This window comes from Motacilla alba, chromosome 10, assembly GCF_015832195.1.
Source record: "Motacilla alba alba isolate MOTALB_02 chromosome 10, Motacilla_alba_V1.0_pri, whole genome shotgun sequence".
NCBI lineage: Eukaryota > Metazoa > Chordata > Aves > Passeriformes > Motacillidae > Motacilla > Motacilla alba.
Window position 1 is genome coordinate 19,545,862 of NC_052025.1, and position 24,683 is coordinate 19,570,544.

Here is a 24,683-nt window from a genome sequence, read left to right on the forward strand (position 1 = left end):
TATGGGGTCACTCCTGTCTGGGGCTGATGGTGTTTAAAGTTACCAGCATTCTGCTATTATTTAATTGTGATCTTTTTAACGAGCTGTGGTTGTAACTGACTGTTGGTTCTGTGCAGGATGCATCAGCTCCTCCTTGGAACACCAGGTGTCCTCTCACCAACAATCCAACAAAAACAAGAAGGTGGAAGTGATCGACCTGACCATCGACAGCTCCTCAGACGAGGAGGAGGAGGAGCCCTCAGCCAAGAGGAGCTGTCCCTCCATATCCCCAGCATCACCCATGAACAACAAGGGGTGAGCACAGGGCACTGCAGGGGCCCCTCAGAGATTCCAGAATCAATCAGCTCTGGAAACCTCTGGGGTTGGGTCAGAGCCTCGTTTGGTGGCTCTGGGTTTGCTCCCAGCACGAGGATGGGGTTGGAATCTCAGCTTTGGGTGAAGTGAAACATTTCAGTTGTGTCTGTGAAACGGTGCACAGGGAATCAAAGATCTTAGTGTGGAATACAATGAGATATTTCAGTTGTGTCTGTGAAACGGTGCAAGGGGAACCAAAGATTAGAGTGTGGAACACAAGGAAATATTTCAGTTGTGTTTGTGGATTGATGCACAGGGAATCAAAGATTTGAGTGTGGAATACAATGAGATATTTCAGTTGTGTCTGTGAAATGGTGCAAAGGGAATCAAAGATTTAAGTGTGGAACACAAGGAAATATTTCAGTTGTGTTTGTGAATTGGTGCAAAGGGGAATCACAGCTTTGAGTGTGCAACACAAATATTTCAGTTGTGTCTGTGAAATGGTGCAAGGGAATCGAAGATTTAAGTGTGGAACACAGATATTTCTGTTGTTTTTGAAATGGTGCAAAGGGAATCAGCTTTGAGTGTGGAACACAAGGAAATATTTCAGTTGTGTTTGTGAAATAGTGCAAGGGGAATCAGCTTTGAGTGTGCCACAGAAGTATTTCAGTTGTGTTTGTGAAATGGTGCAAGGGGAATCACAGTTTCAAGTGTGCAACATCATAAAATATTTCAGCTGTTTGTGAATTGGTGCAAATGGACTCCCAGCTTTGAGTGTGCAACACAAAATATTTCAGTTGTATTTGAGAAAATGAGTGTAAAATGGTGCAGAAGGCAGAGAAGTGTGGATTATGCAAATCTGGGAATGTTTTTCTTCCGTAGGGAAATGTGGAAGCAGCAGCCAGGGAGGAGCAGGGCTGTGGGAGTAGGGAGTGCCACAAGCACCTGGGCACACCTGAGCAGCCAGGCTGGAAATAGCTCCTGGTTTGCATAAATATTCTGGGATGGAAGGCAGGCATCCTGCGGGAAGTGTTCCTGCTCCACAGTGGGAATCACTCAGTGATCCCTCGAAGCCCTCGAGGCCTTTTCCAGCTGGAATCACCTTGTAGGGTGTCCGTGCTGTGGGGTCACACGGGTCCCCTCTGGGGTGTCACAGGTCCCCTGTGGGGTCACACGGGTCCCCTCTGGGGTGTCACAGGTCCCTCTGGGGTGTCACAGGTCCCCTGTGGGGTCATACAGGTCCCTCTGGGGTGTCACAGGTCCCCTGTGGGGTGTCATAAGTCCCCTGTGGGGTGTCACAGGTCCCCTGTGGGGTCACACAGGTCCCCTGTGGGGTCACACGGGTCCCCTGTGGGGTGTCACAGGTCCCCTGTGGGGTCACACAGGTCCCCTGTGGGGTGTCTCAGGTCCCCTGTGGGGTTTTGGGTTCCATATTCCTTCAGGATTGGCTTGTCCCTGTTGAAAACACCTGTAACGCATTCCCAGAGATCCCAGCACCATTTGCAGTTTCTGCTCTTTGGGGCTGAACTTTCCTTTCCCAGATTCCAGCTGTGCTGGACCGAAGGGATGTTCCTGGTGGGATATTGTGAGGAGAAGCTTGGGGAGTGGGTGGTGCAGCTTTGGGATGGCTGCACATCCTCCAGGGAGCTCAGAATGTGTTTGGAGTTGAAGTCCAGTTTGAAAATAAGCATCCCTTGATGGGACAGCAGTAAACAAGAGTGCATTTTATGCTCTTAACAAGCTTTTTTTTCCCCTTCCAGCATTTTAAATTTACCCCACCAAGCTTCTCCCGTGTCAAGAACCCCAAGCCTTCCTGCTGTGGACACCAGCTACATCAACACATCACTCATCCAGGACTACAGGCATCCATTCCATATGACACCCATGCCTTATGACCTGCAAGGTGAGTTCTGGCTGCACCTGCACAGCTCTCCAGGCACAAATTTAATCCTAAAATAAAAATAATGAGGTTAATACTGCTGCTAGCAAAGAGAATTTGGGGTGTCATCAGCGTTAGGCTGGTTTTATTTCAGTGTAAGTGGTGACAGAATGGACAGGGGCTGCTTTGAGAAGCTGAATTTTGTTTTTTGTCTCTTGACAGGTTTAGATTTCTTCCCTTTCCTGTCAGGTGACAATCAGGTAAGTCAGGGAGAGCCAAATGCTGTGGCAAACACTTCTCCAAGCGGGATTTGCTGTGTGGGAAGCAGCAGCAGCATTGTCTGAGCACAGGAGTGGGATGAGGCACAGCAAAAAGAAACATCTGGGGAGTTCCAAACTTTTAAACTCAGCAGCCACTTCACTGTGGAATGAAGGTGCAGCTTGATCCCTTTTCCTCCAAAAAAAGGGAGCTGGGATATCCCCCTGCCCTTCTGCCCTCCCAAGAGGGAAATTGCACTAAAATTGCTCTGAAAGCTGAGGGACACTTTGCTGTCCCCATGGAGAGCAGAGCCTGCTCTGGGAATTCGGGTCAGGAAATCTGGCTGAATACCCAGGGTCTGGGAATGCTTCTGATCCAGGGAATGCTGCTCTGGTTGTGGAGAAATCTTTGGCAACAAGGCTGGGACAGCCTGGATGTTGAGCCGTGGTGGGAAGGAGCACTGAGAGCAGCGTTCCCCTGCAGGGGGGTTGTGTGTAAATGGGATTTTTGGCTGCTCAGGCTCCTGCCCTTCGGGGCTGCAGCAGAGAGGGACAGCCCCTGCTCCACCCCGCGGGCCAGGCTGGCCCTAAATGCATTTCCCAGGATTGTGCCTTGCTGCCAGCAGGGATCAGCACAGCTCCACCTCTCAGCTGGGCTCTCCCTGGCTTCTGGGGGCTGGCAAAATGAATTTGGGGGAATTTCACCCCCAAGGGATTTTTTGAACAGCTAAACAAAAAAAAAAAAAAAAAACCAAAACAAAAAAACCACAAGTGCTGCTGCTTGCCCTTTTCCTGGTTTGGGCTCTCTGATCCCATTCCTGTCCTTTTCCTGGTTTGGGCTCTCTGATCCCATTCCTGCTTGCCCTTTTTCCTAGCTAGGATTCTCTGATCCCATTCCTCCTTGCCTTTTTCCCAGCTAGGATTCCCTGTTCCCATTCCTGCTTGCCCTTTTTCCTAGCTGGGATTCTCTGATCCCATTGCTGCTTGCCCTTTTTCCCAGCTGGGATTCCCTGATCCCGTTCCTGTCCTTTTCCTGCTTTGGGCTCTCTGATCCCATTCCTGCTTGCCCTTTTTCCCAGCTAGGATTCCCTGATCCCATTCCTGCTTGTCCTTTTCCTGCTTTGGGCTCTCTGATCCCATTCCTGCTTGCCCTTTTTCCCAGCTAGAATTCCCTGATCCCATTCCTGTCCTTTTCCCAGCTAGGATTCCCTGATCCCATTCCTGTCCTTTTCCTGCTTTGGGCTCTCTGATCCCATTCCTGCTTGCCCTTTTTCCTAGCTAGGATTCCCTGATCCCATTCCTGCTTGCCGTTTTTCCCAGCTAGGATTCCCTGATCCCATTCCTGCTTGCCCTTTTTCCCAGCTAGGATTCCCTGATCCCATTCCTGCTTGCCCTTTTTCCTAGCTAGGATTCTCTGATCCCATTCCTGTCCTTTTCCTGCTTTGGGCTCTCTGATCCCATTCCCGCTTGCCGTTTTTCCCAGCTAGGATTCCCTGATCCCATTCCTGCTTGTCCTTTTCCTGCTTTGGGCTCTCTGATCCCATTCCTGCTTGCCCTTTTTCCCAGCTGGGATTCCCTGATCCCATTCCCTCCCTGCTGCTCTGTGGGTTTGGGTTTACAAACCATGTTTGTGACCCCAGCATCCCCAATTCCTTCCCGCTTTCAAAACTGGGGCACCACAGAGCTAAAAACCCATTCCACGTCCCGCTGCCCGAGCTGCTGTGAAACCCAGAGCTCCCGAAACCTCCCCTTGACAAAACCCCCTTTATTTACTTCCCTCAGAAGAATTTTAAATTTTAAAAACGAATTTGAACCCTTTCTCCCCCCCAGCATTACAACACCTCCCTCCTCGCCGCCGCCGCCGCCGCCGTGTCGGCCTCGGACGATCAGGAACTTTTGCACTCCCGCTTTTTCCCCTACACCTCGTCCCAGATGTTCCTGGACCAGCTCAGCGCGGGGGGCAGCGGCTCCCTGCCCGCCACCAACGGCAGCAGCAGCGGCAGCAACAGCAGCCTGGTCTCCTCCAACAGCCTGCGGGACACCCACGGGCACCCCGTGGCCAGCAGGAGCAGCACGGACACGGCCTCGATCTTTGGTATCATACCAGATATTATCTCCTTGGACTGATTCATTTCTATTTTATTTTTTTTTTTTTTAGGGGGTTTGGGGGGACAGAGGAAATCTTCGTGCTCGGTTTTCCTTTCTGTTCAGAGAGAAAAAAAAAACAAAGTTAAGACAAGGTGGTTTTTTTTTTCCTTTTTTTAAAAAAGGGGAAAAAAAAATTTATGTGTACAGAGAACAAAAAAAAAAAAAGTCTATTTTCAGTTTTACTTTTGTATATAAACCTAAGATGGCCTCGCTGGTAAAAATAAGAAAAAAAAAAAGACAAAAGAGAAAAAAAAATTAAGAAAAACAAGGAGCTTCAGTTCATTTTTATGGATGCTGAAGATTTTACACCTGTGCATTTGTCATGTGAGTTTTTTTTCCTTTTCTTTTTCCCCCCCTGTAGTTTGGACACCAATGGCATTATTTTCTCCACAGTTAAAGAAACAGGAGAGGAGCTGAGCTTCTAAAGCTCAGCCTTGGGGAGAGGGGTTTTTTTCTCCTCTTGGAGAATTTCCCTTGGCTGGTGGAATCTGATTCCCCCATCCCATGTTCAGTGCAGATTTTGTAATTCTGGCAGCAGAGCAGCCCCTGCTCTGCCTGCAGCCCAGAGCCTTTCAGGAGTGGGGTTGGTTTTTTGGGATGTTTTTGGCATTTCTGGTCCCGTGTGCCCCTCTACCCAGGCAGATTCTCCTTTGGAATTCCATGCTTCAGTCAGGAACGTTGCAAATTCATCCAGGGAATTACATGAAGCTGACTGGGAGGTTTAGGTTGGATTTCAGGGAAAATTCCACCTCCAGAGGGTGTGGGGCACTGCCCAGGCTCCCCAGGGAATGCTGACATTCCCAAGGCTGCCAGAGCTCCAGGAACGCTGGGACAAAGCTCCCAGGGATGCGCAGGGTGGGATTTTGAGGTGCCCTGTGCAGGGACTTGGATCCTCGTGGGTCCCTCCCAACTCGGAATAGTCCAGAATACTCAGAATATACTCAGAATATTTTTGGGATCAGTTACTCCTGAGGGCCTGACCCCATCAAATCTCAGCTGAGCAGTGACCTGTGGGACAAGGTGTTCCATTCGTGTGGAGCAGAGCCCCAAATCCCAGCTGAGGAATGATTTGAGGGACAAGATGTTCCATTTTTGAGGAGCCCCAAATCAACATCAAATCCCAGCTGAGGAATGACTTGTTGAGGAATTCATTGGGAAATGAATTCGATTTGGACAATGTGTTCCATTTTTATGGTGTTAGAGCCCCAAATCCCAGCTGAGGAATGACTTGTGGGATGAGATGTTCCATTTTTTGTGGAGCCCCAAATCAACATCAAATCCCAGCTGAGCAATCACCTGTGGAACAAAGCTCCAAATCCCTTCACCTGTGGACGTGAAGCTCCAAATCCCATCTGAGGGATGATTTGAGGGACAAGATGCTCCATTGGTGTGGAGTGGAGCCCCAGATCCCAGCTGAGGAAAGGCTTGTGGCACGAGATGTTCCATCCTTATGGAGTTAGAGCCCCAAATCCCAGCTGAGGAATGATTTGAGGGACAAGATGCTCCATCTTTATGGAGTTAGAGCCCCAGATCCCAGCTGAGGAATGATTTGAGGGACAAGATGCTCCATCTTTATGGAGTTAGAGCCCCAGATCCCAGCTGAGGAATGGCTTGTGGCCTGAGATGTTCCATCTTTATGGAGTTAGATCCCCAGATCCCAGCTGAGGAATGGCTTGTGGCACGAGATGTTCCATCTTTATGGAGTCTGTGCCCCAGCACACCCTGCATGCTCCGAGCTCAGCCTGGATATCCCTGATATCCCCAGGAAAACCCAGATTGTTCCTCCCCACCCTGCTCTTGTAGGGGTAGCGGCTTCCAAAATTCACTTTTCCCCCCCGGAGTTCTTTGGATTCCCTGGATTTTTTTCAGCTGTTTTTGGTTCCTGGTTTCTTTTCTCATTGTTTTTAAGTTGTGCATGACATAGGAAATTTTTTTTTTTTTGGGTCATTTGGGCTGATCCGTTCTTCTTTAAGGAGTGGAATGTGTAAATAGCTGGAATGCAGATTTTTTTCAGGAGATTCTTTAAAGTCAGAGAAAGGGGGAGGGAAGGAAGTGATTCTCTTGTGTCCCAAAGTCCATGTCAGAGAGAGTAAATATTTCCTCTGGTGTGAAAAATATTTTTATAACTGGTTGAAAGTGCAGGTATTGAGTTTATCAGGAAAAAGAGAGTTAAGGAATACTAAAATTAGCAGATTCTTGTCTGAATTTTTTTTTCATGTCCAAAAAAAAAACCTGTTGATTGCAAATAGTTGCTTCAAGCATTGACAAGGGCCACCTTTTGCCTATGAAGTCGTCTCAAAAAAAAAAAAATTAAATATAAATCTTGCATTGATTAAAAAAAAAGGAAAAAAAAACAGGAAAAAATTTTAAAAAAACCAAGAAAAAAAGCAAAAAAAAAAAATCTTTAATCCAAGTAGCATTAGGTATTGCTGTCTGATCAGTCGTATGGTTATTTGAAAGGTTCACATGATGTGGCATCAAAAATTGTTTTTAGTGTTTTTACAGCATCCCTCTGCCACTAAATAGTTGACTTGAATTTTGGAAAAAGGAAACTGTTGGTGTTTATATGTATATGTGTGTGTATATATGTATTTATAGATCCGTGTGTGTGAGTTCCAGGTGAGTTCAATAGTTTTTTCCCATGCATGTGTATTTCATACATATCTGGCTGATATATTCTATTTCACCATACACCGATTTTATAATTTATTAAATGTCAGTTTAAAAAAGGAAAAAAAAAAAGAAATAAAAGGATAGAAAATGGGAAAGACTTACTTTTGAAACGGTCTGATTTTGAAATGATTCAGCCTCTGCTGGGAATATCTCTTTCCCAGTTGAGGAGGAGATGTTCATGGATGAGCTGGAGGATTTTTCTGGAATCGGGGGCGTGAGTGCTGTGGTTTGCCTGGAGCCTGCCTGTCCCAGCCCCTGGAGCATCCAGCAGGGATTTGGGATTGCTCACAGCTCCTTTCCCTCCTTTCCATGGAGGCTGTGAAGGGTGACCCCGAGAGCAGCGGGATCAAAACCCCGTAAATCCCATGGGAAATGGAATGTGGTGGTGCTGGTATCCTGGGGTTTGGCACTTGGGAATGGCAGCTTGGACAGGAGCATTCCCCATTCCCTGTGATCCCAGTGGGAGGAAGGCTCCCTGTTCATCCCATGGGAAATAGAAGGTGGCGGTGTGGGTATCCTGGGATCTGGCACTTTGGGAATGGCAGCTCGGCTTGGTGTTCCCATTCCCTGAGATCCCTGCTGGGAGAAAGGCTCCGGGTCCAAAACCCCTTAAATCCCATGGGAAATGGGACTTGGTGGTGCTGGTATCCTGGGGTTTGGCACTTGGGAATGGCAGCTTGGACAGGAGCATTCCCTGTGATTCCAGTGGGAGGAAGGCTCCCTGTTCATCCCATGGGAAATGGAAGGTGGCGGTGTGGGTATCCTGGGATCTGGCACTTTGGGAATGGCAGCAGCGTTCCCCATTCCCTGTGATCCCAGTGGGAGGAAGGCTCCAGGCTCAGGGCTGGCGTTTGTGACCTGTGCCCTGCAGCCCTGCAGGATCCCGGGCCTGGGAGCATCCCTGTTCCACGCTCTGGCATTCCCGAGGCTGGAATTCCTCCGTGCCTGTGGGCACAAGTGAGCCTTCAGCCTGCTTCTCCCCATTCCCTGCGCACGTCATTCCCAAATAACTCCCAAATGCCCAAACTCCTGAATTTGGGAGTTATTTGTGGATTTGGGAAATCCCCGAACTCCCAAGTGCTCCAAGTCCTAAACTCCCAAATTCCCAAACTCCCCGACTTCCAAACTTCCCAATTCTCAAACGTCCAAACTCCAGCTCTGTCTGCTGCTCGGCAGTGGTGGCCTGGGCTGTGCTCCTGCTGTGATCCCTGGAATTGCAGGTGGGATTGTCCTCGGGGTGTGCCACCTGGAGAGGGGTGTGCACGGCCACGGCCGGGGGGCACACACCTGGGGGCAGATGTGCTGGGATGGGCACATCTGGATGGGAATGTGCACATCTGGCTGGGGATGTGCACACCTGTGGGAGGTGCAGACACACCTGTGGGAGGTGCAGACACACCTGGGGGAGGTGCAGACACCTGTGGGATGTGCACACGGGTGTGCAGACACACCTGGGGGATGTGTAGACATGTGTGGGATGTGCAGACACATGTCTGGGACATGCACGTGTGTGTCTCTGGGATGTGCACGGGTTTGGGATGTGACGCGTGTCTGTGGGATGTGCACACACCTGGGATGTGTTTGTGTGGGATGTGCACACGCCTGGGATGTGCACAGGTTTGGGATGTGACACGTGTTTCTGGGATGTGCACACACCTGGGATGTGTTCGTGTGTTTGGGATGTGACACGTGTCTCTGGGATGTGCACACATGGGATGTGTTCGTGTGTTTGGGATGTGTGCGGGTGTGTGGATGTGCACACGCCTGGGATGTGTTTGTGTGGGATGTGACTTGTGTCTCTGGGATGTACACACGCCTGGGATGTGTTCGTGTGTTTGGGATATGACATGTGTCTCTGGGATGTGCACGGGTTTGGGATGTGACACATGTCTGTGGATGTGCACACCTGGGATGTGTTTGTGTCTCTGGGATGTGCACACCTGGGATGTGTTCGTGTGTTTGGGATGTGCGCGGGTGTGTGGGATGTGCACACCTGGGATGTGCTCGGGTTTGGGATGTGACACGTGTCTGTGGATGTGCACACCTGGGATGTGTTCCTGTGTTTGGGATGTGACACGTGTCTGTGGATGTGCACACGCCTGGGATGTGTTTGTGTGGGATGTGCACACACCTGGGATGTGTTGGTGTGTTTGGGATGTGACTCGTGTCTGTGGATGTGCACGCCTGGGATGTGTTCCTGTGTTTGGGATGTGACTCGTGTCTGTGGATGTGCACACCTGGGATGTGTTCCTGTGTTTGGGATGTGACACGTGTCTGTGGATGTGCACGCCTGGGATGTGTTGGTGTGTTTGGGATGTGCGCGGGTGTGTGGGGGTGCCCGCACGTGTCTGGTCACACACCTCTGGGATGTGCAGCCCCTGTGGGACACGCACACGTGTGTGGGGCGTGCCCTGACCCGTGGGACAGGCAGGTGTGTGTGGGGGGACATTCCTTGGGTCTGCTGTGGCTGCCAGGATTTAATTCCTGATTATTTCACGGATGGAGCAAAGAGGAGACTCAGGATTAAAAAAAGGGTGGAGGGAGAGGAGGAGGCTCCTGGAGCAGAAGCCAGAGCAGATTTATGGGAATGTGGGAGTTTCCCAGGTCACTGCTTGTGCCACCATCCCTGTGAAACTCCTCAGCTGAATCCAGGGAGAGCTGCCCGAAATTCCTGACACCCCTTTGAGGACCTGCGGGGGGCTCTGAGATCCAGGTGGGACAAGAATGAGGATCAGAGGGGCTTTAATCCACCTGGAAAACGAGGAGCAGGGGGGGCTTCATCAGTCTGGAGTAGGGGAGGTTTTACCTGGTGTGGAAAAGGGGAATTTCCCTGGGGAGGTTTTTCCTGGTGTGGAAAAGGGGAATTTTCCTGGGGAGGTTTTTCCTGGTGTGGAAAAGGGGAATTTTCCTGGCCCTGTTTTTCCTGGTGTGGAAAAGGGGAATTTTCCTGGCCCTGTTTTTCCTTTTTCCCTGTTTTTTCCTTTCTGCAGACACCAAACACCTGCTGGGCTGTGCTGACTTCCTGGAAAACCAGGAGACCTTGGCCATGAGTTCCTTCTGCCACAATCCCAACACTTAAATGCTTTTTTAAAATCATTTTTTTTAGATCTTGACACGCGTTGTCACACTCGGTTTATTTCAATAACAGTTATTATTGCTATAACAACATATATTTATATATTATAATATTTCGTGTTTTTCCAGCAATCAGGGCGGAACCTGTGGAAGTGTCAGCGCTAAACGAAGGCAAAATCAGGATCTGAAAGGCAACTGATGGTTCCTGAGTCTGACTAGGAAGTGGGAAAAACAGAAACAAAACCCCTGCGGGTGCTGCTCTTAGCAAATCCCCCTCTGGGTTTCAGTAGTCGACCGAGGGAAGGCAAATGAGGCGCACAAACTCCTCGTATTTGATCATTCCACTTGGCCCAACTTTGGCTTCTTTCAGCAGGTCATCCACTGGAAAATGGGAAAACATCGCTGGGATGGGATGTTTGGGGCTGTTGGGGCGTGCAGAAGGGAGGCAGCACTGCAGGATTGGGGGATTTTTGTTGGCAGGCACCTCTGGGATCAGGGGGGAGTTTCAAACTGGCACCAATCAGCACCTGGATTTTAATTCCATGTAAAATTCTCTGGAGCAGGGATATCCATCGGTTTGAGTTCCACAGGGGAGGAAAAAATCCCCCACAAATTTAGTCCAGATGGAGTTTGGGGTTTGTTGTGCCCCTCGGAGCCGAATTTGTGACAAACTGGAGGCGTTTGGGGTTTTTGCCTGTTTTTACTCCGGGGTCTCCTGCTGGCACCGGCCCTTCCTCACCCCAGAGGCAGCGTCAGGGAGCAGGGGGAAAGAGAGGGGGAGAGGGAGAAAGGAAAGGAGAGGAAAGGGAGAAAGGGGAGGAAAGGGAAGGGAAGGAGAGGAAAGGGAGAAAGGGAAGGGAAGGAAAGGAAAGGAAAGGAAAAAGGAAAGGAAAAAGGAAAGGAAAAAGGAAAGGAAAAAGGAAAGGAAAAAGGAAAGGAAAGGAAAAAGGAAAGGAAAGGAGAAAGGAGAGGAAAGGAAAGGAAAGGAAAGGAGAAAGGAGAGGAAAGGAAAGGAAAGGAAAGGAAAGGAAAAAGGAGGAAAGGAAAAAGGAGGAAAGGAGAGAAGGAGGAGAGGAGAAAGGAGGAAAGGAAAAGGAAAGGAGAGGAAAGGGAAAGGAAAGGAGGAAGCAGGAAAGGAGAAAGCAGGAAAGGAGGAAAGGAAAAGGAGTTTGGTCCCAGTGGGATCTGCAGGGTACCTTCCTCCTCGGAAAGCTTCTCCCCCAGCCGGGTGAGCTTGGCGCGGAGCTCGGGCACGGAGATCACTCCTCTCTTCTGCCTGTCAATCATGGCCAGGGCTCTCAGGATCTCCTCCTCGGGCTCCTCCTGCTTCATCTGCCTGTACATGATGTTCAGGAAGGTGGAGAAGTCCAGCTCTGCGTTCCTGTCTGCGGAAGGAAGGGCAGATCCTTTGGGAATGGCTCGTCTGGGGGCTGGATCCAGGATTAAACAACCCCCTCCTCCTCCTCCCCCAGTTCCCTTTCCTGGGGTTTCTTTCCCTGTCCCTGGTCTGGATCAGGGCACGTCACAAAGTGGGGCTTTTCTCCTAAATCCCGTTTATAACTCTGCTCAATTTGTGCTCTGAACTCGGATCCTGAATTTTTCATTCCCCCTCCCCACCTGGTTTCACAATCCTTCGCTTTTCCTGCTTTGTTTTTCCCACGGATTTTCAGCTGGACACCTTTCCTTTGGTGCTCTTCCACCTCCGTTGCTCGGCCTGGGCAGTCTCCCACCCTCCAAATCCATACTGAATGTTTGTCTCCTGCTCTTGGGGGGATTTTAGTGGCGTTGTTTTAGCCCGTGGGCTGGATTTAACACACCACAGCAGCTTCTGGACACTGCTCTGGCTGGACGGAACACCCTGGCTCCAGAAAAACGGAATTTTTCCATGTTTGATCCCCGTTTTGTGGCTGTGCAGGGAGCTCACCGATCCTGTGCAGCTGCAGGTGCCTCTGCACCTCTCCCGGCGTGGGGCTGGCTCCCAGGCACCTCATCACTGCCAGCAGCTCCGAGGCTTTGATCTTCCCTTTCTGTTTCTTGTCGTACAGGGAAAAGCATTCCTTGAACTCTAATTAAGAACCAGAGCCGGGTCAGGCCGGGATCCCATTGAGCCCCGCTCGGGGCCGGGCACGGCTCCAGCCGGGATCCGGTGTCGGCCCCGGGGGTGTCGCCTTTCCCGGAGGGTGATGGGCACGGGGGGGAAGCAGGGGGAATTAAGGGTAATTAAAACCCCGAGCGGCGCTAATTGGGGCCCTCCCGGCTGAGGAAGCGAGGACGGGAGGGGGAAAGGGCTGAGGAAGGGGAGGGTTTGGGTTAAAAGCGCTTTGCCTGCCTTGGAGGGGCGGGAGAGGCTGAAGGAGCGAGGGGGAGGATGGTGGAGGGGAAGGAGAAGAGGAAGAAGGGAAAGAAAGTGGAAGGAGGGGAAGAAGGAAACGAAAGGAGGAGGAGACTGCAGAAGGAAAGAGGAGAGGAGAGGAGAGGAGAGGAGAGGAGAGGAGAGGAGAGGAGAGGAGAGGAGAGGAGAGGAGATTTTGGAGGTTTGGTGCCATCCCCGTCCTTGTCCCCGCTGTCCCCAGCCCTCGCTGCCGGGGCGGCTGCAGCGGGCCGGGGGTGCCCCGGGGATGCTCCGGGGGTGTCCCGGGGGTGCCCCGGGGATGCTCCGGGGGTGTCCCGGGGGTCCCCGTGGGCGCCGTGGCCTCCCCTGGCCCGGCCGCCTCCTCCGCTCGCCAATCCCTCGGCGGAGCTGATCAGATTTGCAATAATAATACTCCGATTAATAGCCTCATTAATAGCCTCATTAATAGCCTCATTTCAGCTTCCTTGGGCCACTCCCGGAGCAATCCCAGTCCCGGGCGCGGCTCCCCGTTCCCAGGGCGGCTCGCAGCAGGAATTTGGATTCCCTGCGCCGCCTCCTTCCTCCTCCTCTTCCTCCTCCTCCTCTCTCTCCCCTCCCGCGGCCCCGCACGCTCCCGGCCGGGGCCGGGGCCGCTGGAATCCGCGATTTTCCCGGGATTGGCAGCGGTGCCCTGGCGCTGCAGCATTCCCTGGAGCCGGGACATTTCCCTGCTTTTCCAGGCAGCAGATCCCGGCAGAGCCGGGACAGCGCGCCCGCACTGAGACACTCTGGGGGGAAAAACACCATTTTTATATAAATGTAACTTTAATCCCGCTAATTAACGCCCGAAGCGGAACAAACCCGCACCTACCGTTGATTTGATCCTGGGACAGGAACTTCGCCTGGAGCAGGAACGGAGAGGGGAAAGAAACAAATCTTTAAAACGGTTTTAAAAACGGAGCATCTTTGAAATGAGATCCGGGGGCGCGGAGGGGCCCGGCCGAGCCCGCAGTCACTCACCATGGCTTTGGGGACAATCCCGGGGCTGGGGATCCCGGCGGGAGCGGAGGCGGCCGCTGGCACTGGGAGCTTTATCCAGGGCTAAAGTCCGGCGGGCGGAGGTGAAATGAACACCCGCTGCCATGGCTACGGGGCGGGCTCGGCTCCCGCTCCCGCTCCCGCCGGGAAAAGCCGCTTCCCGGCCCCGGGATGGGCTGTGCGGCTCCCTGGGGACCCGAAACCACGGGTTCGGTCACCCCGAAGAGGCGCACCTGGCACGGAGCCCGGCTGCTGGGAGAGGAGGAGGAGGAGCATGGAAAAATCCAAAAAATTCAAAAAAAATCCTAAAGTTCAAAAAATAATAATTAAAAAAAATTAAAAAAATAAAAAAAATCCAAAATAAAAAATCCAAATATTCAAAAAAAAATCCCAAAATAAAAAAATCAAAATATTCCAAAAATCAAAAAAATTCTAAAAAAAAAAAAAAAAATCCAGCAATTCCTGCAGCTGAGCGAGAGCTGGAGGTGCTGGGGCAGAGACCCTTGGAGTTCCTGATTGATTCTGGGATGTTTTTGGGAATTCTGAGCAATTCCAATGTCTGAGCGAGAGCTGGAGGCGCTGATGCAGAGACCCTCGGAGTTCCCGATGGATTCAGGGATGTTTTGTGGGGAATTCTGAGGGATTCTCATGTCTGAGTGAGAGCAGAAGGTGCTGGTGCACAAATCCCTGGAATTCACCCCCTGCCCGATGGCTTTTGGGCTGTTTTGTGGGGAATTTCCCCTTTTGTGAGAGCTGGCAGTGCTGCTGCAGAGATCCTGGGAATTCACCCCCTGCCCGATGGATTTTGGGGCTGTTCATGGAGAATTTGCCCTTTTGTGAGAGCTGAAGGTGCTGGGGCAGCAATCCCTGGAATTCACCCCCTGCTCAATGGATTTTGGGTTGTTTTGTGGGGAATTTCCCCTTTTGTGAGAGCGGGCAGTGCTGGTGCACAGACCCCTGGCATTCCCCCCTTTCCTGATGGATTTTGGGGCTGTTTGTGGGGAATTTGCCATTTGTGAGAGCTGAAGGTGCTGCTGCAGAGATCCTTGGAATTCCCCCCTTTCCTGATGGATTTTGGGGCTGTTTTGTGGGGAATTTGCCATTTGTGAGAGCTGAAGGTGCTGGGGCAGAGATCCCTCTAAGTTCCCCCCTGCCCAATGGATTTTGGGGCTGTTTGTGGGGAATTGGCCTCTCCGGCCCCATCCCTGCGCTCAGCAGTGACAGCGAGTTAATTAATTCTAATTAACCCCCTCCCTGACCAGCCCTAATCACCACGCAGCCACCACCACTCTCAGGAATTTATTCGAAACACGTGAATCTACATTAGAAAAACTAGATTTCTTCTTTAATATCAATATCTTCAATATCTTCTTTAATATCAAATACCAAAAGCTTCAGAAAGCGCCCTTGGCTGCGTGCAGGTTGTTCATGTGCAGGGTGTAGAAGGCCCAGGGCTCGGGGATGTAAATCACCCCGGGGTACTTTTTCCGCAGGATTTTGTCATTCCAGAGCCAGCCCACCCAGGCGGCGATGAGGAGCAGGGTGATGATGAAGGAGAGGAAGAGGAAGAGCCCGTTGCTGTCCAGTGCCAGCCCCTTGCGCCTCTGGTGCATCACCAGGGCCATCATGGCGAAGAAGGTGAAGATGTAGAGGATGAAGATCTGGCCCTCCGTCACCAGGTACCTGCGGGGAGAATTCCTGCGGATCCCGGGCTGCCGGGAGAGCCTGCCCAGCCGCTCTGGGATCAGTGGGATCCTGGGATCACAGGGAGAGCCTGCCCAGCCGCTCTGGGATCAGTGGGATCCTGGGAATTACAGGGAGAGCCTGCCCAGCCGCTCTGGGATCACTGCTGATCCTGGGATCACAGGGAGAGCCTGCCCAGCCGCTCTGGGATCACAGGGAACAGGGAGAGCGTTCCCAGCCACTCTGGGATCACTGCTGATCCTGGGAATCACAGGGAGAGCCTGCCCAGCCGCTCTGGGATCAGTGGTATCCTGGGAATTACAGGGAGAGCCTGCCCAGCCGCTCTGGGATCACTGCTGATCCTGGGAATCACAGGGAGAGCCTGCCCAGCCGCTCTGGGATCAGTGGTATCCTGGGAATCACAGGGAGAGCGTTCCCAGCCGCTCCGGGATCAGTGGTGATCCTGGGATCACAGGGAGAGCGTTCCCAGCCGCTCTGGGATCACAGGGAACAGGGAGAGCGTTCCCAGCCGCTCTGGGATCAGTGGTGATCCTGGGAATCACAGGGAGAGCCTGCCCAGCCGCTCTGGGATCACTGCTGATCCTGGGATCACAGGGAGAGCGTTCCCAGCCGCTCTGGGATCACAGGGAACAGGGAGAGCGTTCCCAGCCGCTCTGGGATCAGTGCTGATCCTGGGAATCACAGGGAGAGCCTGCCCAGCCGCTCCGGGATCAGTGGTGATCCTGGGAATCACAGGGAGAGCGTTCCCAGCCGCTCCGGGATCAGTGGTGATCCTGGGGATCACAGGGAGAGCTTTCCCAGCCTTTCTGGGAATCACAGGGAGAGCTTTCCCAGCCTTTCTGGGATCAGTTTTGATCCTGGGAATCACAGGGAGAGCGTTCCCAGCCGCTCTGGGATCACAGGGAGAGCGTTCCCAGCCATTCTGGGATCACAGGGAGAGCTTTCCCAGCCACTCTGGGATCAGTGGTGATCCTGGGAATCACATGGACAGTGTTCCCAGCCTTTCTGGGATCAGTTTTGATCCTGGGAATCACATGGACAGTGTTCCCAGCCTTTCTGGGATCAGTGGTGATCCTGGAATGCAGGGCGAGCATTCCCAGATTTCCTGGGATCAGTTTTGGTCCTGGGATCACAGGGAGAGCATTCCCAGATTTCCTGGGATCAGTTTTGATCCTGGAATGCAGGGAGAGCATTCCCAGCTCTTTTGGCTTCAATTTTGATCCTGGGATCGCAGGGAGAGCATTCCCAGCCCCACAGAGCAAAAGCTGCTCTGGGGAGCCCTGGGGAATGGAGCAGCTCTTCCTGAGGTATTCCCGGAACATTCCTGTGGGATTCCCTCCCTGCCCCAGGCACTCACCAGTAGTAGAGGCCGCTGGGCCCCACCAGGAGCAGGGCAGCCAGGGGCATCCGGCTCTGCTCCGCCGCGGGCGTGAAGCAGCCGGTGAAATAAATGAACAGGATCAGGAAAAACGGGATGTACCTGGAAAAACCGGCAATTCCCGGCGCTGTGATGAGCCTGGAAGGGACTGGAACTCCCCCAGACCCACCCCACACCTGGAGATGCTCCTCTGCTGGGCCTGGGGATGGAGCAGCTGTGGGATTCCCGCTGCTGTGGGATTCCTGCTGCTGTGGGATTCCCGCTGCTGTGGGATTCCCGCTGCTGTGGGATTCCCTGCTCAGGGATTCCTGCTGCTGTGGGATTCCCTGCTCAGGGATTCCTGCTGCTGTGGGATTCCCTGCTCAGGGATTCCTGCTGCTGTGGGATTCCTGCTGCTGTGGGATTCCTGCTGCTGTGGGATTCCTGCTGCTGTGGGATTCCTGCTGCTGTGGGATTCCCTGCTCAGGGATTCCCGCTGCTGTGGGATTCCTTGCTCAGGGATTCCCGCTGCTGTGGGATTCCTTGCTCAGGGATTCCCGCTGCTGTGGGATTCCCGCTGCTGTGGGATTCCTTGCTCAGGGATTCCTGCTGCTGTGGGATTCCTGCTGCTGTGGGATTCCTTGCTCAGGGATTCCTGCTGCTGTGGGATTCCTGCTGCTGTGGGATTCCTGCTGCTGTGGGATTCCCTGCTCAGGGATTCCCTGCTCAGGGATTCCTTGCTCAGGGATTCCCGCTGCTGTGGGATTCCCTGCTCAGGGATTCCTGCTGCTGTGGGATTTCCTGCTCAGGGATTCCTGCTGCATCCGCAGGGCACAGAAGGGCCGGGGCAGGGGCTGGGCTCATCCTGGGCTCTGCAGATCCTGAGAATTCCCAGCTGAGGCAGGAACAGCCCGGATTTGCTGATGGGAACCAGCAAAGCTGGGCTCCAGTGCTGCCTCGGACAATTCCAGCAGGGCATTCCCAGGCTCCCGTGCTGTGTCTGGGATGTGCAGCAGGATTCCAAACCCCCTAGGAGCCCTTGTTCCCCTTTAAGGGCTCTGAAGAATGGGGTTTGCTCCTTCCCAGCACTCCAGGAACCCCAAATCATCCAGGAGAGATTCCCCCAGCATCACCTGGAGCAGGTCCAGGCCCTCCTCTTGGGATATTTGGGGTGTTTGGGATATTTGGGGGGTTAGAGGTGTTTGGGGTGCTTGGGATATTTGGGGTGCTTGGGATATTTATTTTAGGTGTTTGGGGTGTTTGGGATATTTGGGGTGTTAGAGGTGTTTGGGGTGTTTGGGGTGCTTGGGGCACATCTGGGGGTGCTGGAGGAGGATCCAGGAGGAACCTTCTGTCCACCCCTGGAAGGACAAACTGTTCCTCTGGCCCTCCAATCCCAAAATATCCCTGAGCAGAGGGGATTTTCCAGCGATTGCCAGATCCACCCTAATCTGGATCCTAATCCAGCCCTGGCCAGCAGAACATTATCCCCAGCCAGCTCTGGCTCGGGGGTTTTTTTTTCCACTTTAAGCTCTGCCCTTCCCCCTGTGCCATCCCATAATCTCCGGGCCTGCTGGGAATCACTCACCACATGGAGTGCCCCAAATATTCGTCGTAGTAGTAGAGCAGCTCGAAGGAATCGATCTGTGACAGGACAGGGGAGGAGAATCCCATCAGCAAACGAGCTCGGCTTCATCATTCACAAACTCAGATTTTAAAAATGCTTGAGCCCAGCTCAGTCCCCACCCAGGTGATTTATAAATTCAGATTTTAGAAATGCCTGGGCCCAGCTCAGCCCCCACCCAGGTAATTTATAAATTCAGATTTTAGAATGCTTGGGCCCAGCTCAGCCTCTTACCCAGGTGTCATTTATAAATTCAGCTTTCAGAATGCCTGGGCCCAGCTCAGCCCGTTACCAGGGTCTCTGGCTTGATGTATCTTTATCATTTATAAACTCAGATTTTACAAACCCAGCTCAGCCCCTCACCAAGATCTCTGGCTAAAGGTTCCTTTACAATCTGTAAATTCAGATTTCAGAACCCAGCTCAGCCCTCACCAAGGTCTCAGGTTTGAGGTTCCTTTATCATTTATAAACTCAGATTTCAGAGCCCAGCTGAGCCAGGTTTGTGGTTCCGTTACAATTTATAAATTTAGATTTAATAAACCCAGCTCAGCCTCTCACCAGGGTCCCAGGTTTGAGGTTCCTTTACCATTTACAAATTCAGGTTTCAGATCCCAGCTGGGGCCTCACCAGGGTCTCAGGTTTGAGGTTCCTTTAGCATTTACAAATTCAGGTTTCAGATCCCAGCTCAGCCCTCACCAGGGTCTGGGGTTTGAGGTTCCTTTAGCATTTACAAATTCAGGTTTCAGATCCCAGCTCAGCCCTCACCAGGATCTCAGGTTTGAGGTTCCTTTAGCATTTACAAACTCAGATTTCAGATCCCAGCTCAGCCCTCACCAGGATCTCAGGTTTGAGGTTCCTTTAGCATTTACAAACTCAGGTTTCAGATCCCGGCTGGGGCCTCACCAGGGTCTCGGGTTTGAGGTTCCTTTATCATTTACAAATTCAGGTTTCAGATCCCGGCTGGGCCTCACCAGGGTCTCGGGTTTGAGGTTCCTGATGATGGGGTTCTCCCTGACGGACAGGTGGTGCTGGTACCCGCTGAAGATCAGCCGGTGGTTCACCGAGTCTCCCACCAGGTGGATGCTGGCGCCCATCACGAAGGTGATGATGCTGACGTAGACCATGGACCGGGGCAGGGTCTTGGGGGACCTCTCGATGAGCTGCAGGCACAGGGAGGGCGTGAGCAGGAGGAGGAGCAGGGATGTGGCAGCTCCTGCCCTCGCTGGGTTTTGGGTTTTTTTTTTTGCCAGAGCGCTCAGAAATTCATCACCAAAAATCCCAAAATATCCTGAGTTTGAAGGGACCCAAAAAAAAAATCATCAAGCTCAACTCCTGACTCATAGTGAGGTCAAAGGCACAGGTTTTGTGTTTTTAGCACCAGGAGCTGATGGACTTACACTGTGCTGAAGAGAATGGATTGCTTTCTGCAGGTAAGGCACCTGCATCTCACCAAAATCCCATCTCAGGCACTCTGCCTTTCACTGGAAGCTGCTGCTAAAACAGATCCCAAGAGTTTAATGTCGTAACAGCAACAGACAGCCTTGGTTTATCGGAACAGGAATCAGAAATGGCATGAAGTGTAATTTTAAATGAACTCAAGCTAAATATTCCGAGACAAATATTGTCATTCCGCCAGGGTGCTTCAAATCATGTCTTACAGGCCTGGTTTTAACATTGCCCCTTAGGTTCTAAAGGTGTAAACTCAGGAAAGTTCAGCAAATCCCTTTTTCTAAAAGATGTAACAACTTGTCCTGGTTCAGGCCAATTTTGGGAGAAAAACCTCTGAAGAGGTTTCTGCTGCTTTCAACCCCAAGAGTTCATTTGGCTTGCTGCTAACGAGGGTTGCCTCATTAAAAGGCCGTGGATCTCCTGCCTCTGGAGAGGACTGGGAGGTTGGATGTGCCCTCCAGTGGCAGCAGAGCCTCCAGCACAGAGCTCCTCAGGCTTCCCACCCTGTCTGGACACTTCAGCATCCCCCAGGTGAACATTCTGGGGTCCTGTGCCCTTTCTTCCCCATGGAATGGGACTCAGCTCCACAGAGAGCTTCAGGACACTCCAGCATCCCCCAGGTGAACATTTTGGGGTCCTGTTCTTTTCTTCCCCATGGAATGGGACTCAGCTCCACAGAGAGCTTCAGGACACTTCAGGATCCCCCAGGTGAACATTTTGGGTTCTGTTCCCTTTCTTCCCCATGGAATGGGACTCAGCTCCCCAGAGAGCTTCAGCATCCCCCTACTGAACATTTGGGGTTCCGTCCCTTTCTTCCCCATGGAATGGGACTCAGCTCCACAGAGAGCTTCAGCATCCCCATAGTGAACATTTTGGGATCCTGTTCCCTTTCTTCCCCACGGAATGGGATTCAGCTCCCCAGTTTGACCCCACAGCCAGGAGGAGCTGAGTGCCACAGAACCACTCAGGGCAATTCTTGGGCACTGCTTTCAGTGCTGGGCTCTCTCCCTGCCCCATCTCGAGCACCTGGGGCTGGCTCAGGGCCCGGGACAAGCCTTGGGACAGCAGCAGGAATTTTGGGATGCAGCTCCACGCTCAGCTTGCACAGCAGGGAAGAGCTCCCGAGGCAGATCCCAGCTCCAGGAGTTTTCCAGCTTTGGCTGGGTCAGCTCTGGGATCAGCCAGGGCCCCCCCTCTCCCTAAATCAGCTTTGCAGCCCTCCCCAAGCGGGGAAAAGCTCCTTATTTGTGTTTAATTTTGACCTTATTTGGGTTTAATTTGGAGGCTTAACTTTCCCTTCCCCTGAAGCTGCGGCACGGACGTCACAGGAGGACAAGGAGAGCACAAGGTCCTGGAGGGGACAGGAGGGAGGGACACGTCCCTGGGCCAGGAAAAATGCATCCTGGATTTCCCTGTGGGTGAGAAATCACCTGGGAAAGGTCAGCTCCCACACCCTGGATATTCCCTTTTTGCCCCCAGCCTTGAAATCCTCCTGGAATATCGAGAGGGAATCATTTGCACCTCAGGCCATAATCCAATTCCCAGCTAATGAAGGTTAAAATAGATTTATAATTGCTTTCTCCCGAAGTGTTTAATGGGAAAAGATTCCTAATGATCTGACAGGATTTCACCTGATGAATGGTCCATGGGATCCAGAGGCTGGCAGCTGGAGCCAGATGAATTCCAGCTCCAGCCACAATTCCAATGTCAAAGATCAAGTGCAATTAAGCTCTGAACAGTTTAGAAAATCCACTCTGCTCCCAGCTGCCTTTTAAGCCAAAGGTGGATGTTGTCCTAAAAATATCATTTGGGAAAAGGGCTCTGACTCCTCCTGGAGCCAGAATTCCAGGGGGAAGTGATTTGCTTTGGATATGCAGGAAATTGAGGCGCTCTTTAAAAGGCGGCACCGCAAATCCCTCCTGGAGTGGGAAATTCCTCCTTGCTGGAGGGAATTTGGGAATAACCAACATCCTAAAATCCTCTGAGCCTTTGCAAAACCTGGAATGGAAAACCCCTGAACATTCCCAGGTTTACCTTCAGCTCTGACTCCTCCTGGAGCCAGAACTGCAGGGGGATTTGCTCTGGACATGCAGGAAATTGAGGTGGCATCACAAATCCTCTTAACTCTTCCTTCCTGGCAGGAATTTGGGAATAACCAACCCCCTCAAAACCTCTGAAACTTTACAAAAGTGGGAATGGGAAACCCCTGGACACTGCCAGGGTTACCTTCAGCAGCAGGAAGGGGGTGATAACGTTGTAAGCCATGTGGAAATAATCTCCAGCGCTGGGTTTGTTCAGAGGAAACCACTCCAGAGGGAGGATGATCTGAAGAGAGAGGGAAGAGCAGCACATCAGCCATCATGGGAGAGGGAAAACGTTGGGATCGCTTGGGAATGCTCGGCTGGCCTTCAGGGGGGTGGTAGGGACCAAGCTGGGCAGCTCAGCTGGGAGCAAACTTCCCGAAAATCACCCTCTGGGAATTTTCACTCCCAGCCCTGCCCGGTGCTGGCAAGCTGTGGGGTGAAGGAAGGCATTGGGATTCCTGGACCTTCCTGAACCTTCTGCTCAAAAAAATTCCATTGAAATGGAATGGCCACTCCTGGAAGCTGCAGCCCCAAGCTCTGGGATACAGGCAAGAGCAGGAGGAACCTCCCAGGTGTGAAACGAAGGTGTGGGAGTGAGAACAGGGAACAGCTTTCCCAGAGACTGGAGCTGGCTTGGCCCCAGTGCCACCAGAGCAGGGCAGTGGTGCCAGCTCCTCCAGGGCACCCCCCTGGCGCAGGGGACAGCCCTGGGGACCCCCCGGCCCTGTCCCCTCACTCACCATGGCGATGGGGCGCCCGAAATCCAGCACCCAGTTCTGCAGGGTGAAGTAGAACCACAGGTCCAGGTGGAACGGGGACGTCTTGAAGGTGTCCTCGGCCTTCACCGCCCCGTGCCTGGAGGGGACAGAGGGACACGGAGCCGTGGAGCAGCTCTGGGAGGAGGCAGAGCTGTCACCCCACGCCAGAGCTGCGCTTCCCTGGCTCTGGGCGCTGCGGGATAACAAAGCTGGGGAGCAGGCAGGACAGGAGAGCACGAAGCTGTCGCCGTCCCTGACCCGTCCCTGTGGGGAGGCTCTTCCCGGTCTCTTCAGCAAGGTGAAAAGTGCTGAATTAAGTGCAACTATTTTTAACTTTTGCATGATGAAGCAAAATCCCAAGTCCCAGGAGTTGAGCTGAGGGCTAAAAATGCAGCACTGCCCGGCGGAATTCCAGCACCGGGATGCTCGGGATGCAGCGTCACCTTCAGCTCCTGCACCCAGCACCCTCTGCCTCCGCCGAGGATCCAACCCCGACGGAGCCTTTCCATGAAATGCCCCCCCAGCACCTCTGGACCTTCACCTCCCCGCAGGAAAAGCGGATCAATGCCTCTCCTGGTGCCCAGACCAGAACGGGATCAGCTGGAGCAGCCTCGAGCTTGGGCTGCCCGTGGTCCAAAGTCCATGGAAGTGTCCGTGCCCATGGACTGACAGGACCTTTAAGGTCCTTTCCACCCCAAACCACCCTGGGATGATTCAATGAACCCCGAGAGCTGGAGGGTGAGGATGGGGTACCCTGGCTGAGCTGGGAATGCTGCGGCTCCCTCCAAGAGTCTGCCAAACCCTGGATCGGCTGGGATAACCCAGGTACGCCGGGATGCCCCGGACAAAGCCGAGTGGGGGAACCTTGGGGGCCCCGACCCTGGGGGTATCCCGAACCCCGACCAGGGGATACCCCGAATCCTGACCTGGGGGTGTTCTGGACCCCGACCCTGGGGATATCCCGAACCCCGACCCGGGGATGTCCCGGACCCCGCAGCACCCGGGGGTGGTACCCGCGAAGGGGCCGGGCTGTCCCGGGGGGTTCGGAGCGGGCTGAGCCGGGGGAGTTGGATGGGGAGAGGATCCCCAGTGAATCCGGGATGGATTTTCCCGTTCCCGATCCCCCGAGCCCCGGCCGCGCTCACCTGCCCGGGTAGAGCGGCCCGGCGGGCGGGGGCGAGCCCGGGGCCGCGGCCGGGAACGGCCGGCGCCGCGCCGCGCCCTGCATCCGCCCGGCCCGGGGCTCCCGGGGCCGCTGCCGGAGCCCTGCCGCTCCTGTGGCGCTGCCGGAGCCGATGCCGCTGCCGGGCGCTCCCGGCCCGGCCCGCGGAGCAGCGGCGGCTGCGCGGGGGCGGCCCCGGGCCCGCCCGGCGGGGCGGGGGCAGCGCCGGCCCCGCTGCTCCGGCCCCGCTGGCCCGGCCGCGCCTCACGGCGGGAGAGCTCCGGGCTCTGTGAGCCCCGGTCCGGCCTCTCCTCACGCCGGGAGAGCTCCGGGCTCTGTGAGCCCCGGTCCGGCCTCTCCTCACGCCGGGAGAGCTCCGGGCTCTGTGAGCCCCGGTCCGGCCTCTCCTCACGCCGGGAGAGCTCCGGGCTCTGTGAGCCCCGGTCCGGCCTCTCCTCACGCCGGGAGAGCTCCGGGCTCTGTGAGCCCCGGTCCGGCCTCTCCTCACGCCGGGAGAGCTCCGGGCTCTGTGAGCCCCGGTCCGGCCTCTCCTCACGCCGGGAGAGCTCCGGGCTCTGTGAGCCCCGGTCCGGCCCGATCTCGACTCAGGGTGGGAGAGCTCCGGGCTCTGTGAGCCCCTGCCCGGCCCGGTCTCGCCTCACGGCGGGAGAGCTCCGGGCTCTGTGAGCCCCGGCCCGGCCCGGCCTCTCCTCACGCCGGGAGAGCTCCGGGCTCAGTGGCAGCTCCTTGCTGTGACGGGCACACCGGAATGCTCCAGACTGCGAGCAGAGAGGCTGGCAGGGAACGCTCAGGGCAAATTCCGTGCAAATCCATGGCTCCGAGCCGCAG

At 53.7% G+C, this 24,683-nt stretch overlaps 3 protein-coding genes across 7 annotated transcripts in view; 1 reads left to right on the forward strand and 2 right to left on the reverse strand.

Annotated features, from left to right (window-relative positions):
* PIAS1 (protein inhibitor of activated STAT 1) overlaps window positions 1-4,743 on the forward strand; it is a 66,933-nt gene extending 62,190 nt beyond the window's left edge. For all 5 annotated transcript variants that reach the window (XM_038146762.1, XM_038146761.1, XM_038146764.1 and 2 more), the window contains 4 exons: window positions 117-294; window positions 2,055-2,197; window positions 2,396-2,433; window positions 4,261-4,743. In XM_038146762.1, coding sequence (XP_038002690.1) covers window positions 117-294; window positions 2,055-2,197; window positions 2,396-2,433; window positions 4,261-4,557 — 656 coding nt within the window. In that variant the 3' untranslated portion in view covers window positions 4,558-4,743. The remainder of the gene's footprint in view (window positions 1-116; window positions 295-2,054; window positions 2,198-2,395; window positions 2,434-4,260) is intronic.
* A 5,604-nt stretch (window positions 4,744-10,347) lies between these two features.
* CALML4 (calmodulin like 4) lies at window positions 10,348-13,805 on the reverse strand. Its single transcript, XM_038146950.1, has 5 exons — window positions 13,679-13,805; window positions 13,530-13,560; window positions 12,251-12,391; window positions 11,523-11,711; window positions 10,348-10,707 (listed from the first exon to the last, which is right to left on the reverse strand). The coding sequence occupies exons 1-5, from the start codon at window positions 13,679-13,681 to the stop codon at window positions 10,610-10,612; spliced, it is 462 nt and encodes a 153-aa protein (XP_038002878.1). The 5' UTR covers window positions 13,682-13,805; the 3' UTR covers window positions 10,348-10,609.
* Window positions 13,806-14,980: 1,175 nt separating this feature from the next.
* On the reverse strand, window positions 14,981-24,030 carry CLN6 (CLN6 transmembrane ER protein). Its single transcript, XM_038147552.1, has 7 exons — window positions 23,818-24,030; window positions 22,655-22,769; window positions 22,057-22,155; window positions 19,353-19,541; window positions 18,346-18,401; window positions 16,758-16,880; window positions 14,981-15,379 (listed from the first exon to the last, which is right to left on the reverse strand). Exons 1-7 carry the CDS (start codon window positions 23,898-23,900, stop codon window positions 15,091-15,093), a joined length of 954 nt encoding a protein of 317 aa, XP_038003480.1. The 5' UTR covers window positions 23,901-24,030; the 3' UTR covers window positions 14,981-15,090.
* Window positions 24,031-24,683: the final 653 nt, after the last annotated feature.

What these genes read in the sequence shown, in the direction of transcription:
- CALML4 (XM_038146950.1), bottom strand. An exon ending in GTCCCAGGATCAAATCAACG is followed by an intron (nt 12,392 to 13,529) that starts GTAGGTGCGGGT and finishes GTTCTTAATTAG; the next exon opens with AGTTCAAGGAATGCTTTTCC. An exon ending in GAAGCTTTCCGAGGAGGAAG is followed by an intron (nt 10,708 to 11,522) that starts GTACCCTGCAGA and finishes CCCATTTTCCAG; the next exon opens with TGGATGACCTGCTGAAAGAA.
- CLN6 (XM_038147552.1), bottom strand. Translation starts at nt 23,900, where the DNA reads ATGCAGGGCGCGGCGCGGCGCCGGCCGTTCCCGGCCGCGGCCCCGGGC. An exon ending in GGGCCGCTCTACCCGGGCAG is followed by an intron (nt 22,770 to 23,817) that starts GTGAGCGCGGCC and finishes TGTCCCCTCCAG; the next exon opens with GCACGGGGCGGTGAAGGCCG. An exon ending in CCCAGCGGCCTCTACTACTG is followed by an intron (nt 15,380 to 16,757) that starts GTGAGTGCCTGG and finishes TTCTCCCCGCAG; the next exon opens with GTACCTGGTGACGGAGGGCC.